Source organism: Marmota monax, unplaced genomic scaffold (genome assembly GCF_021218885.2).
Source record: "Marmota monax isolate L192 unplaced genomic scaffold, Marmota_monax_Labrador192_F-V1.1 WCK01_AAM20220418_F8-fsc00333, whole genome shotgun sequence".
NCBI classification, from domain to species: domain Eukaryota; kingdom Metazoa; phylum Chordata; class Mammalia; order Rodentia; family Sciuridae; genus Marmota; species Marmota monax.
In genome coordinates, this window is record NW_026694397.1 from 251,507 (window position 1) to 266,707 (window position 15,201).

Genomic DNA, 15,201 nt, shown 5'->3' on the forward strand with positions numbered 1-15,201 from the left:
TATCTTCAGCATGCCTTCTACCTTCAAGTGAATTTGGATAGATTTTATTTTGCTATGTGGACATTAGCTCTAACTGTTCCGTAAAGAATAATTTTTTCATCTAATTAGCATAGAAAGAGTATATAAATGGAATTCATGATCTATTTTATCAAATTCCAAAAATATAAAAACTCTGCTGGGAAACAAATGATTTCATTTGCTTAATTTAGTAATTGACTTCTTGAAAAACAACTATAGTGTATTGGTATGTTTAATTTATGTGTCCAAGTCTCATAAAATTTAAAACTGATTTTATAATATTTTTCCACACATCTATATATTCTCATAATAGTTGAAGGATAGCCAGAGGTGTTGAACTAGAGGGGATGGATTAGAGGAAGAGTTGCTAGAGAGGACATTTGGAAATCTTAGTAATATTGTCTTTTCTTCCATTTTTCATGAATAGCTTTTTGTTTTGCTTTCTTCATTGCTTTTAGCTGGAAAATTTGTATAAGACGATCAGCAATTATGAAAATAAATTCATGCCTCCATCTATCTTTTGTTTAATTTTTAGATGGACTTATGGATTCATTTAGGCCAAGCAATTCATTTGCTGCTCAACCGTGGCATAGTTGTCATAAACTCATTTATGTGCGACCTAACTCTAAAACCGGTGTTCCTGTTGGACATTGGCCAATTCCAGAATCTTTTTGGCCAGATCAGAATTTACCTTCACTAGTAAGTATCATAAACAAAAAGGTAAACATCATTGTGGATTTTTCAATTTGCTGATTACAGTGAACTTTTAAAAAATATCTTTGAGACTTTTGAGCTGTACCACAGGCAAATGGATCTATTTTTTAATATCTTTATTTTTTATTTATTTTTATGTGGTACTGAGGATTGAACCCAGTGCCTCACATGTGCAAGGCAATCACTCTGCCACTGAACCACAACCCTAGCCCCCAAATGGGCCTTTTCTCCTTTGCCTTCTGTCTCTTCCTGAATGTGTAGCTTGTGCCTTAAAGCAAGAGAGAAGGGCTTCCTTTATTTTCTGGCGCTTTCCATTCTTTCATTTGCCTTTGCTGCTTAAACTGCCCTCTTTGGATGTTAAAGCATTATTGTTTTTAATATTGTCAAAATCTGTGACTTGGTTTTCATTTTAGAGGGGCTGACTTGATTTACTTGTAATTAAAATGTCTAATAGCCTCAGGAAATTTTGAACGTAGTTTACACCTTATATAGGTTCTAGAAGCATATTCAAAGTATCTTCAAAGTTCTACTAAAGGAGTCCTTAATCCCTACTGGAATGTGGTAGACCTACTTTCATCATTTTTATTTTTTCAGTGCCAGAATCTTTTTAAATCAATGATCTTCTGTTCTGTAGCAGTGCACTTTTAAGTGATGAATAATTAAGTAATATTTTTAAATGATATTTAAGACTTGTCTTTTTGATCACTTCAATTGGTATAATAGGGCTTGATACTATTGTTATTCCTAGTACCAAGTGGATGGTCTATAATGAGGAAGACTGTGAAGTATACTCTCTCCCCAGCCCCCAGTGTAAGAAAGCCTGAGTAATAACTCTTGTTTGGGCTGAGGAGTGGATGGGGGGGACACAAACATACTGTTACTCTAGTTTAACACCTTCCTTGTTCAGCTTATCTGTATTATAAATTCTAGAAATTCCTAGAAAACTTCATTTTCTCCTAGATTACTATTTTGAAGCCCCTGCATTTCTTTTCAGGAGTATCCATGGAAGGTTTGCTTGTAAAACTAAAGAGCTCTTTGGTCCTTGCTCTGAGTGAGAGTAAGTGTCTCCCTCCTCACCCTGGTGCTCCAAGGAGGCACATGTGTTAAATCTCAGCTACTTCAAACACCCAAGTGAATGTTTCAGTGGCAAATTTACTCATAGTTGCTAATGATAGGGCTTCACTCATATCTTTATTGCCCTTTTACAAATCTAGGAACTCAAATGTTTCATAAGATGAATTGAAACTGAACTCAGGAAAATCTAGAATAAAAGAACTTCCAAATAATCTGCAGTTAAATTGTGTTTCCATTCTTCTATCTTTAAAAGCTCATTGGAGCTGGGAGTGATGACTCACTTCCTTAATATAAGTGACTTGTGAGGGAGGATGAAGAAAGAAGATTCAATCCCCACTACCAAAAACATTAAATTTAATTTAAAACTCATTTGAGGGCTATTTTTCTCAACCCTCAAACATCTTGTAGGATTGTAAATGATAGGAGCAAATGAATGTATTTTTCCTTTTTATAAAGGGTATTAGTATTTTATTGTATTTCTGTTAACCTTCCAGATCTCTGTGCCCTTGCTGTCCCCTTTTCTCTCTCTGGTGCTTTCTAGTCATACAAGTTAAACCAAAATATCATGACTTCTCCATTAAACCTGCTGGGCTACCCCAGTCACACAGGCCTTTGCAACCCTACCAAAATCATACACAGCTCTAGCTATTTGAGGCAAGTATGTGGACATGAGCAATACTACAGAACTCCACCTGGACCCTCTAGTTGCAACTGGCTCCTTTTCGGTCGCTATCTTGCCCTTTCTCGTATCTTTGCTGTTTTGAATTTTGCTTATAATTGGCTGTAGCTTTGCCCTTAATTACCTCATTAGAAAGTTTCATAGATTTTTTTCTTCCCCAGTGGTATCTGGATTATCTAACCTCATGACACAAAGAAATGAAGAGCAAGCAATGCTTAGAGGTTGTAAATGTAATTAAGGGTTTATCCTATGGATCATAATGGCTTAAACATATTTAAAGCTGGGTTTTTACTTCACTAAAATTCTAGTATGAGTGTTGTAATATACCTTTCTTCTTCCCAGTGCTAAGTAGGTGGTAGAGATAAAGAATCTGAGTCCTCTCCCGCTGTAGAAGCCTCTGATGATTCCTATAGATCTTGTAGCTTTTTGCTCATGTCCACATGTAGTGTTTTCTCAAAACACTAGTTTATATTTCAGTGATGGGTAATAGAATATAAAAGGGCTTGAAGAATTGTCAGAAATGTAAGCTTGCTTGATATCTGATCATGTTTTCTTCTTTTTTTTAATGTTTTCTTATTATTTTTAAATTTTTTAAGCCTCCACGAACATCTCATCCTGTTGTGAGGTTCTCCTGTATAGACTGTGAGCCAATGGTAATAGACAAACTGCCCTTCGACAAATATGAACTTGAACCCTCTCCCTTGACTCAGTACATCTTGGAACGAAAATCTCCCCATACCTGCTGGCAGGTATTTATCCTTGTCAATTAGCCAAATGTCTTTAACCACTCTGAGATATGGGAATTGTCTTAAGAAGTTTCAAAGGTTAATCTGGAAATATTAGACTAAGTTTTTTTTTCTCTGAAATGCTAACAAATAGGCAATAGAACCAACCCAATAATTTTAGACTGATATGAATCATTAGCCTTCTGTACATTGCCATTTAAGGCCATATAATCTGATGAAATCTATGTATTTGAAAACTTCAGGCGGCCCTAAAGCTTATCCATGAACCCCAGGTTAAAAAACCCTAACTTAAAGATTGTAATTCTATTATGGTATGGCCTCTGCAGTTGAAATGAAGTTTTCAGCTCTTGGTTTGAACTTGAAAGATTAGAAGTGCAGGATATTTGGGGCAGAAAACCATAAGACTATATTAGTATAATATAATAAACTCTTCTTATAATACAAACCACACTGTATGTTTTGGGATTTTGTGTGGATGAGACAGATATCATACTCTGGCTCTTCTGAGTATTATGGTTCAGTTGGAAAGACTTGCTGATTGGTTAATAGTCACCTGTGGAGTTTGAGTTGTAAAAATCTGGACATAGTAGTCACATACTCTTTTTATTTGTATTCAACAAAAATTCTGCACTTTAAAGATGTTTGTTCTATTTCTAAATTACAGGGCCATATAGCAATCACTGATTTTTAAGTTCTGTTGGTGCAAGAGCACTTTCAGATTTCCATCTGTTTCATCCTAAAATATGACATTATTATTACTAGTTCTCTGTCTGTAAGCTTACTGAATTCACCAAGATGCTTAAAACAGCAAAAAGGGAACAGGGTTGAAGCAAAGATTTAAGAGTGCAAGAAACAGAACAATATCAGAAACATAATATTGAGCAAAAGAAGCCAGACAAAAATTATTACATATTATTATATAATTCCACTTAATGTTCAAAAAGAGTTAAAATTGCCTTACTCTGTTATAAGTCAGGATAGTGGTTCTTGTTGGGGGCAGCAGGGTAGTAACTGGAAAAGGACAGGAGGATGTTTCTAGTTGTGTTATGTTTCTTTACCTGGGTGCTGTTTGCATATATACATCCACTTTATAAACATCCATTTAATCATACACTTATAATTTATCCTCCAAAATGTTAGAAAGGTAGAGATATGGATAATAGATTGCTTAAAATAAATATGTGAAGCTTGAATTCATAGGTTGTAAAGCATTTTTGCAACAAATGCAAATAAAGTTACAAATGACACTTTTCCCTTAAAATAAAACATTTTTTCTATATAGTACATTCCTTGTACACCTTCTCCCATGAAACTTAAGATATCCAGTATTCATTACTGCACAGCACCTCAAATATACCTTAGTCCTTTATCCTGATGTTATGTTACTTTGTTTTAGAGTATTTTTAATGTGATGAATTATTAGGAGTGAAAAAGAATAAAATAAATCAGGAGCCAGGATGTTTGGCAAAACCATCGTGAGAGTGGATTCTAACCCTAGCTCTGCCACCAACTATGTGGCCTTGTACTGGGCACTTACTTTCTCTGAAATAGCCTCTAAAGACCCTGTTTTCTTCTAGCAATCTAAATTTGTGAGTGATAATAAATTTAGAAAAAGTTAAGGGTTTTATACAAAGGAAAGAAATGGATGGAGAAAGTAAGGGTAGAAGAGAAAGAACCCCAAAACAGTGCTTTTCCTTTCATGGTAATCACTGGTCTGGCCCCTGACTGCTATGTGTATATATTTTTTTTTTTTATCTTTCATGATGAATTTTCCCCTTCTTCTAATGTATACACACACAGGGAATAAAATCTAGCATGGTTAATTACAGTTGTACATTTATATTGAGGTTCAAAACATAACACAAAATCTTGAATTGTGATTTAGCACAGCTCATGCTTTGTGGAGCTTTAAGTCACATGGAAAAAGATATATTCTTTGTAATTACTAAATAAAACAAGAATTTAGTGAACTGGTAGGTGATATTGCTGGTACCAAGAGCTAGCAAGATAAATGGATGTTACTAACATCAGGTTTTGACTTTGTCTTAAGTGATCCTGCCAAAGGACTTTGGAAAAAAAACTTGGTGTCACTACAAGTATATACTGGTGTCCTGATTTGGACCAAAGAATATGAACATGGAATACAGAAAGCATAGTAGCTAGAGGACTCTGGCACAGCACAATGAAGTGTACAGGGGATGATAATATATATCACAAAGATATCAATAAGGAATAAGAAGATAGTCATGTAGGATAAGATTAATGTTTTAATCTTTATTGAATGTTTGCTCTAGCAGTGTACCTTATAGGAAAAAATGCCTTCCAGATTGAATCAAAGCATCTCCTTGCTGCCTCATAATTATCTGCAACAGTGCCTGCCTTATAGTAGGTTACTAAAAAAATGCTTATCAAATGAAAAGTGAATACATGGGTAGCGGAATGGTACAGTGAAGGGAAATAGAGCAAGTTAATAGCAGTACATATGAGGACTGTTCACACATCTTTTAAATGGGCTTTGTTTTTGTAGTTGCTGCTTTAGGCATGGAACCATGTTCCATTTTCCTAGAAGTCTACCCTAATCACTACTTGTTCTTTTGAGTAGTTAATTTGTTTTAATGGCTATTATCATTTAATAGTATTTCAGCCTTATTTTCCGTTGTACTAATCAAGTAAATATTTGTATATTGTTGATGTGGCCTGTGGTCTCTGAATGGTTATTGCATAGTTTTGTTTCATTTTTTTCTTTTTATTTTTTTAAATTCTTTTTTAGTTGTAGATGGACATGATATTTTTATTTTTATTTATTTTTTATGTGGTCCTGAGGATTGAACCTAGGGCCTCACAGATGCAAAGCGAGCACTCTACTGCCGAGCTACAACCCCTGCCCATTGTTTCATTTCTTAATGTAATATATGGAAAAATTATAATCTCAACATTCATATTTAGTGTCATATATTATGACTTAACCATAGGCTAAAAGCACTATACTATTTTTAAACTTGAATTAAACTGTACCACAGATGTTGCCATGAAATGTTGCTATGAGTTTGGCTTTACATAAAATCATTATTGTACTAACTGTACATTAATTCATGTTCTTTTAGGTATTTGTTACTAGTAGTGGAAAATACAATGAACTTGGATATCCATTTGGTTATTTAAAAGCCAGTACAACTTTAACTTGTGTGAACCTCTTTGTGATGCCTTACAACTACCCAGTTTTACTTCCTCTTTTAGGTAAGTAAAATATGTCATTTAATCATCTTTAAAATACAGCAAAAAGTAGATATGAATTAAGTATTTCAAATTAACCAGATAATACTTGATACCAGAATAAATAAAAGTATAAAAATTGATTATATACCATTCTTTTATTGATTGTACATCAAATAGAAGAGATACCTGACCTCTGCTGTGTGATTATTATGCTGTTCTTAAGGTAGCAAGCCCCAATGAAATCCCCCTCTTCATTTTTAAAATGTACCTGGCCTTTTTTGTAAACAGGTTTGGGCCAAAAAATAAGGGTTTTATTGTGGTTGACCTTCTAAGAATTGGTAGTTTTCTTCAGAAAATAGGGTTTTCAATTCCTGAGTAAGAAAATGGTGCTGGATGCATCATAATACCTGATCTCAAATTACACTGCAGAGCTATAGTAACAAAAACAGCATGGTCTGGCATCAAAACCGATATAAAGGCCAATGGAATAGAATAGAAGACACAGGACAAATCGACTAGATAGTCATTTGATACTCAAAAAGAAAGGTACCAACAGCATATGTTGGAAAAAACATAGCTTTTTTAACAATAGTGCTGGATATTTTTAACAATAGTGCTGGAAAACTGGATATTCACATGTATAAGAATGAAACTAGATCCCTATCTCTCACTCTTCACAAAAGCCAACTCAAAGTGGATTGAAGACAAAGGAATTAGAATAGAAACACTACAATTGCTAGAAGAAAACATAGGGTCAACCCTCTGTCAAATTGGCCCAGGCACTGACTTCCTTAGTAAGACTCCTAAAGCTCAAGAAAAAAACCAAAACAAAACCAGATTCACTATGTAGGATAGCATCAAATTAAAAAGCTTCCACACAGTAAAGGAAAAGATTAAGAGGGTCAAGAGAGAGCCTACAGATTGGGAGAAAGTGTTTGCCAGATACTATTCCTCCAGGGGATCAATATCTAGAATATATATAAAGAATATGAACTATATATACTATAATATAAAGAATATATAAAGAATTAAGAAAACCTTAACAATGGAAATCAAATAACCCAATAAATAAATGGGCAAATGACCTAAACAGACATTTTGGAGAAGAACTACAAATGGCCAACAAATATATGAAAAAATGTTCAACATCTTTAGCAATCAAGGAAATACAAATGGAAACTACCCTGAAATTTCTTCTCACTATAGTCAGAATGGCAATCATCATGAACACAAAATAGTAATTGCTGGCAAGGATGTGGGGTAGGGTTGCAAATTAGTACAACCACTCTGGAAATCGGTAAGGAGGTTACTCAAAAGACTAGGACTGAGCCACCATATGACATAGTTATCCCACTCCTCAGTATATATACCACAAGATCTAAAATCAGCATACTGCAGGGATACATCCACAACAATATTTATAGCAGCACAATTCTCAATAGCCAAAAATGGAAAAGTGCCTCTCAACAGATAAATGCATTGAGAAAAAGTGGCATATATATGTGGTATATATACACAATGGAGTTTTACTGAGCCATAAAGAACTAACTTATGTTAATTGCTGACAAGTGGATGAAACTGGAAAACATCATGCTGGTTGAAATAAAGCCAGACTCAGAAAGTTAAGGGTCAAATGTTTTTCTCATGTGGAAGCTAGGTGTGGGAGGGGTAGAGGTGAGAGGAAGAAAGAAAGAAAAGGAGTAAAAAGAATGATCTACTGAAAATAGAGGAGAGACCAGGAGAGTTGAAGAAGGGAATCAATAGGGAGGGAGAAAGGGAGGGAATGGGAAGTACTGGAGAATGAAATTGAACAAATTACACTTTGTCCATGTACAAATATATCACAATGAATGAAGTTTTATATATAATTACAATGTGCCAATTAAAATAATAATAATAATAGAAATAGAAGGGGAATTCATACAGTAGAGCTAGTGGATGAGGGGGAGGGTGGAGGGAACAGAAAAGAAAGGTACACAGGAATGAAATTTATCAAATTATGTTATGTGCATGTACAAATAATGGCATAATGATTCATATTATTGTGTATAATTCAAGTCCATCAGTAAAATATGTATTTGATAGTAAATTAATAAATGAAAAAAAATGGGCTTCCTTTAGGGTATTGGCTTACACTCCTTTCTCCTCAGAATATTAAGTGCTCTTGAGGTCTCTGTTTTAGGCAAGGCAGGAAGTTATATAACAAGAATGAATTCTGCAGTCACTGTGGTTATAGAGCTATGGTTTCCATGGAAAAGTTCTGAAATTTTTCAAGCACTTGTTACTCAGAGACTAATGAAAATGTGTGGAGATTTTTTTTCTCATTTGAAGAGCTATATCTATTTAGAGTTATAGACACTTCATGGTGTCTGTTTAGTCATAAAGTTGTAAGAAATTTTGTTTGGTGGGATTTTTCATTTTTGTGAAAAGGATCAATCGTTATAAAGTTTTTATACAGAGGGTCAAATCTTTACTAAGTTTGATCATTACAAGTATAAGACTTTACATACTATAAATAGTACACATTGAGTACTGAAAAAGTAGTACTTTAAAATGTTAAGAAGTTTAAGAATGGGTCATCATAAATATAGTAGCATGATTGTTTTGCACAGTCTAGCGACATTATTTCTTAGTCCAATCTGAAAAAAAAAAAAACTTCTTTCCAAGAGTTGTTGTCAGTAATTCAAAATGTAGGTTATGTCTTGGAGATGCATAAAACTGCCAATAAGATAATCTATCTTTTATATTCATTTTTCCTTTTTCTTAAGTTTCCATTATTAAAGAGATTAGACCAGTTAATCTTCACTTACACTGTTAACTGTTAATTGTATTTTTTTCTATTTTTAAGCGTACTTTTTTTGATCCATGCTATTGATTGTTGATTGACATACAAAAGCTGTGCATATTTAAAGTATACAACTTGATGAGTTTGGAGATAGGTGTACAACCATGAAACCATACCACAGTTTATGATGTAAACCTATCCATCACTTCCAAAAGTTTCCTCTAAAAACTCTATATCAAAGGACACAATCAATACTTTGAAAAGGTAGCCTATGGAATGGGGAAATATTTGCAAATCATATATCTCATAAGGGTTTAATATCCAAACTATATAAAGAACTCCTACAGCTCAACAATAAGAACAACAAATATCCCAATGAAAAATAGGCATTTCTACAAAGATGTATACAAATGGCCAACAAGCATATGAAAAAGCACTCAACATCACTAATCACTGGAGAAATACAAATAAAAGCTACCATAAGCTATTACCTCATTAAAGTTACTATGATTAAAAAAAAGTGCTGGTGAGGATGTGGAGAAATTAGAATCCTTGTGCACTGTCCCTAGGAATGTAAAATGACAGAACTATTATGGACAACAGTAGGTAGATTCCTCAGACTATTAAAAATAGAATTATCATATGATGTAGCATTCCTATTTCTGGGTATATATCCAAAAAATATTTAATCCAGGATTTTGAAGATACAGTTATTCATCTGCATTCATTGCATCATTATTCATAATAGCCAGGAAGTGGAAGCAACCCAAGTGTCTGTTGATGGATGAATGGATAAAGGAAATATGGTAGGCTGGGGATGTAGTGTAGCTTAGAGGTAGAGCACAAACAGAGGCTGTGCCTTTGATCCCCAGCACAGAAAGAAAGAAAATTTGATGTATACATACAATGGCCTATTATTCAAATTTGAAAAAGGAAAAATAAATCACATGCTACAACATAGATGAACCTGGATGAACTTATGCAAAATGACATTCACAAAAAGACATACTGTGTGATTCCACTTATATGAGGTATCACATTCTTAAAAACAGGCTGGGGAGGGAGGAATGAGGAGTTGTTAAGTGGGTGTAGGGTTTCAGTTTTGTAAGATATAAAAACTCTACAGATCTGTTGCACAACAGTGTGAAAATAGTTAACCCTACTGAATTGTATACTTAAAATGGTTAAGATAGTAAATATTTCATGGTTTTAAAACAATTTTAAAAATAACTTAAATTATATAAAGACCCTCATATATTCTTTACCCAGATTTTCCAATTAGATTACTTGCAAAACTATAGTACATTATCACAACCATGATACTGCATTGATAAAGTCAAGATGCAGAACATTTTCATCACCACAAGGCGCCCTCATGTGGCCCTTTTGTAGTTCTACCCTTCCTCTTGTCCCCACCCCTCCTTAACTACTGGCAACCACTAATATATTCTACATTGCTATAATTTTATCATATCAAGAATGGTATATAAATAGAATCAGTTAGTATGTGATCTTATAGGACTGGATTTTTTTCACTCAACATTATTTTCTAGAGATTAATCCAGGTTATTACATGAACCAGTAGTTTGTTTCTTTTTAATGCTGAATAATAAATCATGTCATGGGTATATCACATTTTGTATAGTAGCCATTGAAGGGCATCTTAGCTGTCTACTCTTTTGAATGAAGTGTTGTGGTGAATGAAGCTACTATAAACATTTATGTACAGTTTTTCTGTGAACTTCAGCATCTTTATTTCTACAGCATAAATATGCAGGACTACAATCTAATGGTAGTTGTATGTTTAGTTATTTAAGAAACTGCCTAAGTGTTTTCAAAGCACCTCTACCAGATTATATTTCCATGATCAGTGTATGAATGATCCAATTTCTCTGCATCCTCACCAAACTTTGTTGGTGGTAATTTATTTACTTATTTCTTGTTGTTTTAAGCCATTCCAATAGGTGTATGTTGATACAAATTGTGATTTTAATTTGCATTTTTCTAATGGCTAATTATATTGATCATCTCTATAATATGTTTATATACCATCTATATATCCTATTTGGTGAACTGACTTTTGCTTATATTTACTTGGGTAGTTTGCTTTCATTAGTGCAGAGTTTGTAGAGATCTCCATATGATGGAGATATCAGTCTGTGGTCAGATATGTGGCTTGCAAAGATTGACGTGGATCTTCTTTGGGCAGTGTTTGGCATTCAGGTACCGTGCATATTTTGTTAGATTTGCATCAAAGTATTTCAGTTTTTTGAGCGCTTACAAATGGTATTGTATTTTGAATGTTGGCATCCACATGTTCATTTGTGGTATATAGAAATGCAATTGACTTTTTAATGTGTATATTGTATCCTGGAACCTCCCTTAACTCACTTTCAAGTTGTAGGAGCATTTTGTAGATCCCTGGGAGTTTTCTATGGAGACATTCATGTCATCTGCAAATGGAGACAATTTTACCTCATCCCATCTGATCTATTTACCATTTATTTCCTTTTCTTGCTGTATTGAACTCTGAAATAGCAATGGTAAGAACAGGCAGCCACGCCTTGTTCCCAGTCTTATGGGGGAAAGCATTCATTTTGTTCATTGCGAAATATGTTTTTGTAAATGCTCGTAATCAGGTTGTAGATGTTAACCTCCAGTCTTATTTTTTGAGTTTTAAAAATCATGAATAAGGGGGCTGGGGTTGTGGCTTAGCAGTGGAGTGCTTGCCTAGCCTGCATGAAGCCCTGGGTTCAATCCTCAGCACCACAGAAGAATAAATAAATAGGGCTGGGATTGTGGCTCAGCGGTAGAGTGCTCGCCTAGCACGGGCGGGACCTGGGTTCCATTCTCAGCACCACATAAAAATAAAGGCATTGTGTTGTGTCCATCTACAAAAAAGATTCTCTCTCTCTCTCTCTCTCTCTCTCTCTCTCTCTCTCTTTAAAAAAAGAATAAATAAAGGTACTGTGTCCAACTACAACTAAAAAATAAATATTTTTTTTAAAATCATAAGTGTTGAAGTTCTTTCAAATGTCTTTTATTTATCAATTAACATGACCACGTGATTATACTGATTGGTTTTGGAATATTGAACCAGATTTGTATTCCTGAAATAAACCCCATTGGTCATGGCATATCATTCTTTTAAATCTTATTGAGTTCTATTTGGTTACATTTTTATTAAGTATTTTTGTATTTATATTCATGAGAGATACTAGTCTATAGTTTTCTTTATTATTTTGTATTGTTTTGGTTTAGGTATTGAATGATACAAGCATCTTTCACTATCCCCCACCCCCCAACACACACACAAATACTAAAATCTATAGATACTCAAGTCCCTGGTGTATAGTAGTAAAGTACATGTAACCTACACATATCATCCCATGCACTTTATTTTGTTTTTATAGTCTACTTATATGACTGATAAATAAAAACAAAAATAATACATAATTTGGGGCATTATGTGATGTTTCCATGCATGTATGCATTGTATATTGTATAAATCAGGGCAAACATGTCCTCAGACATTTATTATTTCTTTTTGGTAAAACACATTCAAAATCCTTCCTTCTAACTTTTTGAAATATATAGTACATTATAGTTATCTGTATTCACCCTACTGTGCAATAGCACAGCACAGCTTCTTACTCTCACTATAACTTGGTACCTGTTGATCGATTTCTCCCCAGCTCTCTATCCCCCCCGCCCTTGCTTTCCCAAGTGTCTTGAAACTACCATTCTACTCTCAACTTCTATGAAGTCAACATTTAGATTCCACATGAGGGAGATTATATCATACTTGGCATTCTGTGCCTGGTTTATTTCATTTAGCATAACAGGATTTCATTCTTTTTCAGGAATGAATAATATTCCATTCTGTCGAAGTACCACATATTTTTGTTCTTTTTAGTTACACATGACAGTAGAATCTATTTTGATATATTCATACGAACATGTAATATATCTTATTCTAATTAGTATCCCAGTCTTGTCAATATACACAATGTTGAGATTCACTTTGATGTATTCATATATATACATAGGAAAGCTGTGTCAGATTCCTTCCTCTGTCTTTCCTATTCCTATCACCCTTCCCTTCCCTTAATTCCCCTTTGTCTAATCCAGTGAACTTCTATTTTTATCCCCTTGTTGTGGGTGAGCTTCTACATATCAGAGTTCTCATTTAACCTTTTTAACTTTGTCATTGATTTCTAATTTTTTCCATTACAATCTGATAGAATGCAAGGTATTATCCCTATTTTTTGTATTTGCTAAGAGTTGCTTTGTGGCCTAAGATGTGGTCTATTTTAGAAAATGGTCCAGGCACTCCTAAGAAGAAAGTGTATTCAGTCATTGATGCATGAAATATTTTATATATGTCTGTTAAATCTAAATCATTAATTATATTTTGGTTGTATAGCTTCTTTAGTTTTTGTTTCAAAGATCCATCCAGGGATGAGAGAGGGGTGTTAAAGTCACCCAGTATTATTGTGTTGTGGTCTCTTAGATTCTTGATATTCACTAGAGTTTGTTTGATGTATGTAGGGGCATAAATATTTATGACTGTTTTATCTTATTGATGTATAATTCCCTTAAGCAGTATGAAATGACCTTCTTTGTCCCTTCTGATTAACTTTGGCTTGAAGTCTACTTTATCGGATATGAGGATAGAAACCCATTCTGGGATCCTGGTCCCAGGAGTCCCCACTAGGTTCCATTTGTGTGGCAGAGTAGGTAATCTTTCATCCCCTCTGCCACCTGTGGATGCCGTCCTTCCTGGTCTCCTGGGTCCGGTCCCCAAGCATACCTACCTGCTTGATCGAATTCTCGCCCATTCCAGCTAGCCACCAAACCCAAAGGGTGGAAAGGACCTGGGATCTCTCAAGTCTCAATGACCTGTATTTTCCTGGGTAAAACACTTTCCAGTCCTGAATTTATCCTGGTCAACTGTGCACACTGTCAATCATGTGGTAGGCATCGGCCCAGTCTGATTCTTGGACCCAGCTTGGATGACACAGGCCTGGGCTCCTGGACTTGTTCCCATAACCACCAGCTACCATAGCATGGTGGGAAAAATGACATCTGCCTCATCTCCATGGACAGCCAGGAGATAAGGAGCATCTTTCCTGCACCAGCATATGGTTTAGCTCACTCTCTGGATCAGTCAGGCAGTGTCCTTGATCTCTTTTTCTGTATCAACACATGCCAACATGTCACCTGAAATGCAGGTTCTCTTAGTCTCCCTCCCTGCTTTACCTGTGGTGGATCAGCTCTGGTGGCCACTGCTGCCAGTGGTGGGTTTTCTTCTTCTATTTTATTATATCTAGCCTTCTAAGTCCCTAAGCTGTTCTGGGAGTCTACTGTCTAAATCCCAGTATAATCCCTCTCACTTACCTCACTGAGAATCTGTTTACCTGTTTTCCTGGTCTCATGCCATGGAGCAGCTTGAAAAGCAACCTCCTTTACTTTGCCATCTTCAGGAATTCCAGATTCATTTTTTTATCTATTCATCAGTTGATGGACATGTAAGTAACTTTTGATTTCTTGGTAACTGTGAATACTGCTGCAATAAACATGGGAGTGCATGTGTCTCTTCAATATATTGATTTCATTTCCTTTAGATGTATATCCAGTAGTAAGATTGCTGGATCATATGGTAGTTCTATTTTAATTTAAAAGAAAATTTTTTGAGGAACCTTTATACTCTTTTTTAAAACGACTATAACAATTTACATTCTCCCCCCACAATTTGCAAAGGTTCCCTTTTCTCCACATCCTCATCAGCACTTGTATTGCTTGTCTTTTTGACATGAGTCATTCTTACTGCAATGAGGTGTTATCTCAATGTGGTTTTGCTTTGCATTTCTCTGATGATTAGTGCTGTTGGGAATTTTCTCAAATACCTGTTGGTCATCTATATCTCTTTTGTGAAGTGTTTATCAGGTCTGTTGCCCATTTTTAAT

The 15,201-nt window shown here is 34.8% G+C and overlaps 1 protein-coding gene across 10 annotated transcripts in view; it reads left to right on the forward strand.

The window, feature by feature from the left end:
• LOC124109482 (integrator complex subunit 6-like) overlaps nt 1-15,201 on the forward strand; it is a 78,313-nt gene that overhangs the window by 26,117 nt on the left and 36,995 nt on the right. For 9 of the 10 annotated variants that reach the window (XM_058586648.1, XM_046468123.2, XM_046468124.2 and 6 more), the window contains 3 exons: nt 554-717; nt 3,082-3,234; nt 6,336-6,468. In XM_058586648.1, coding sequence (XP_058442631.1) covers nt 554-717; nt 3,082-3,234; nt 6,336-6,468 — 450 coding nt within the window. Of the gene's footprint in view, nt 1-553; nt 718-3,081; nt 3,235-6,335; nt 6,469-15,201 lie in introns of those variants that run through there. The other variant, XM_046468130.2, reaches the window with a different exon arrangement.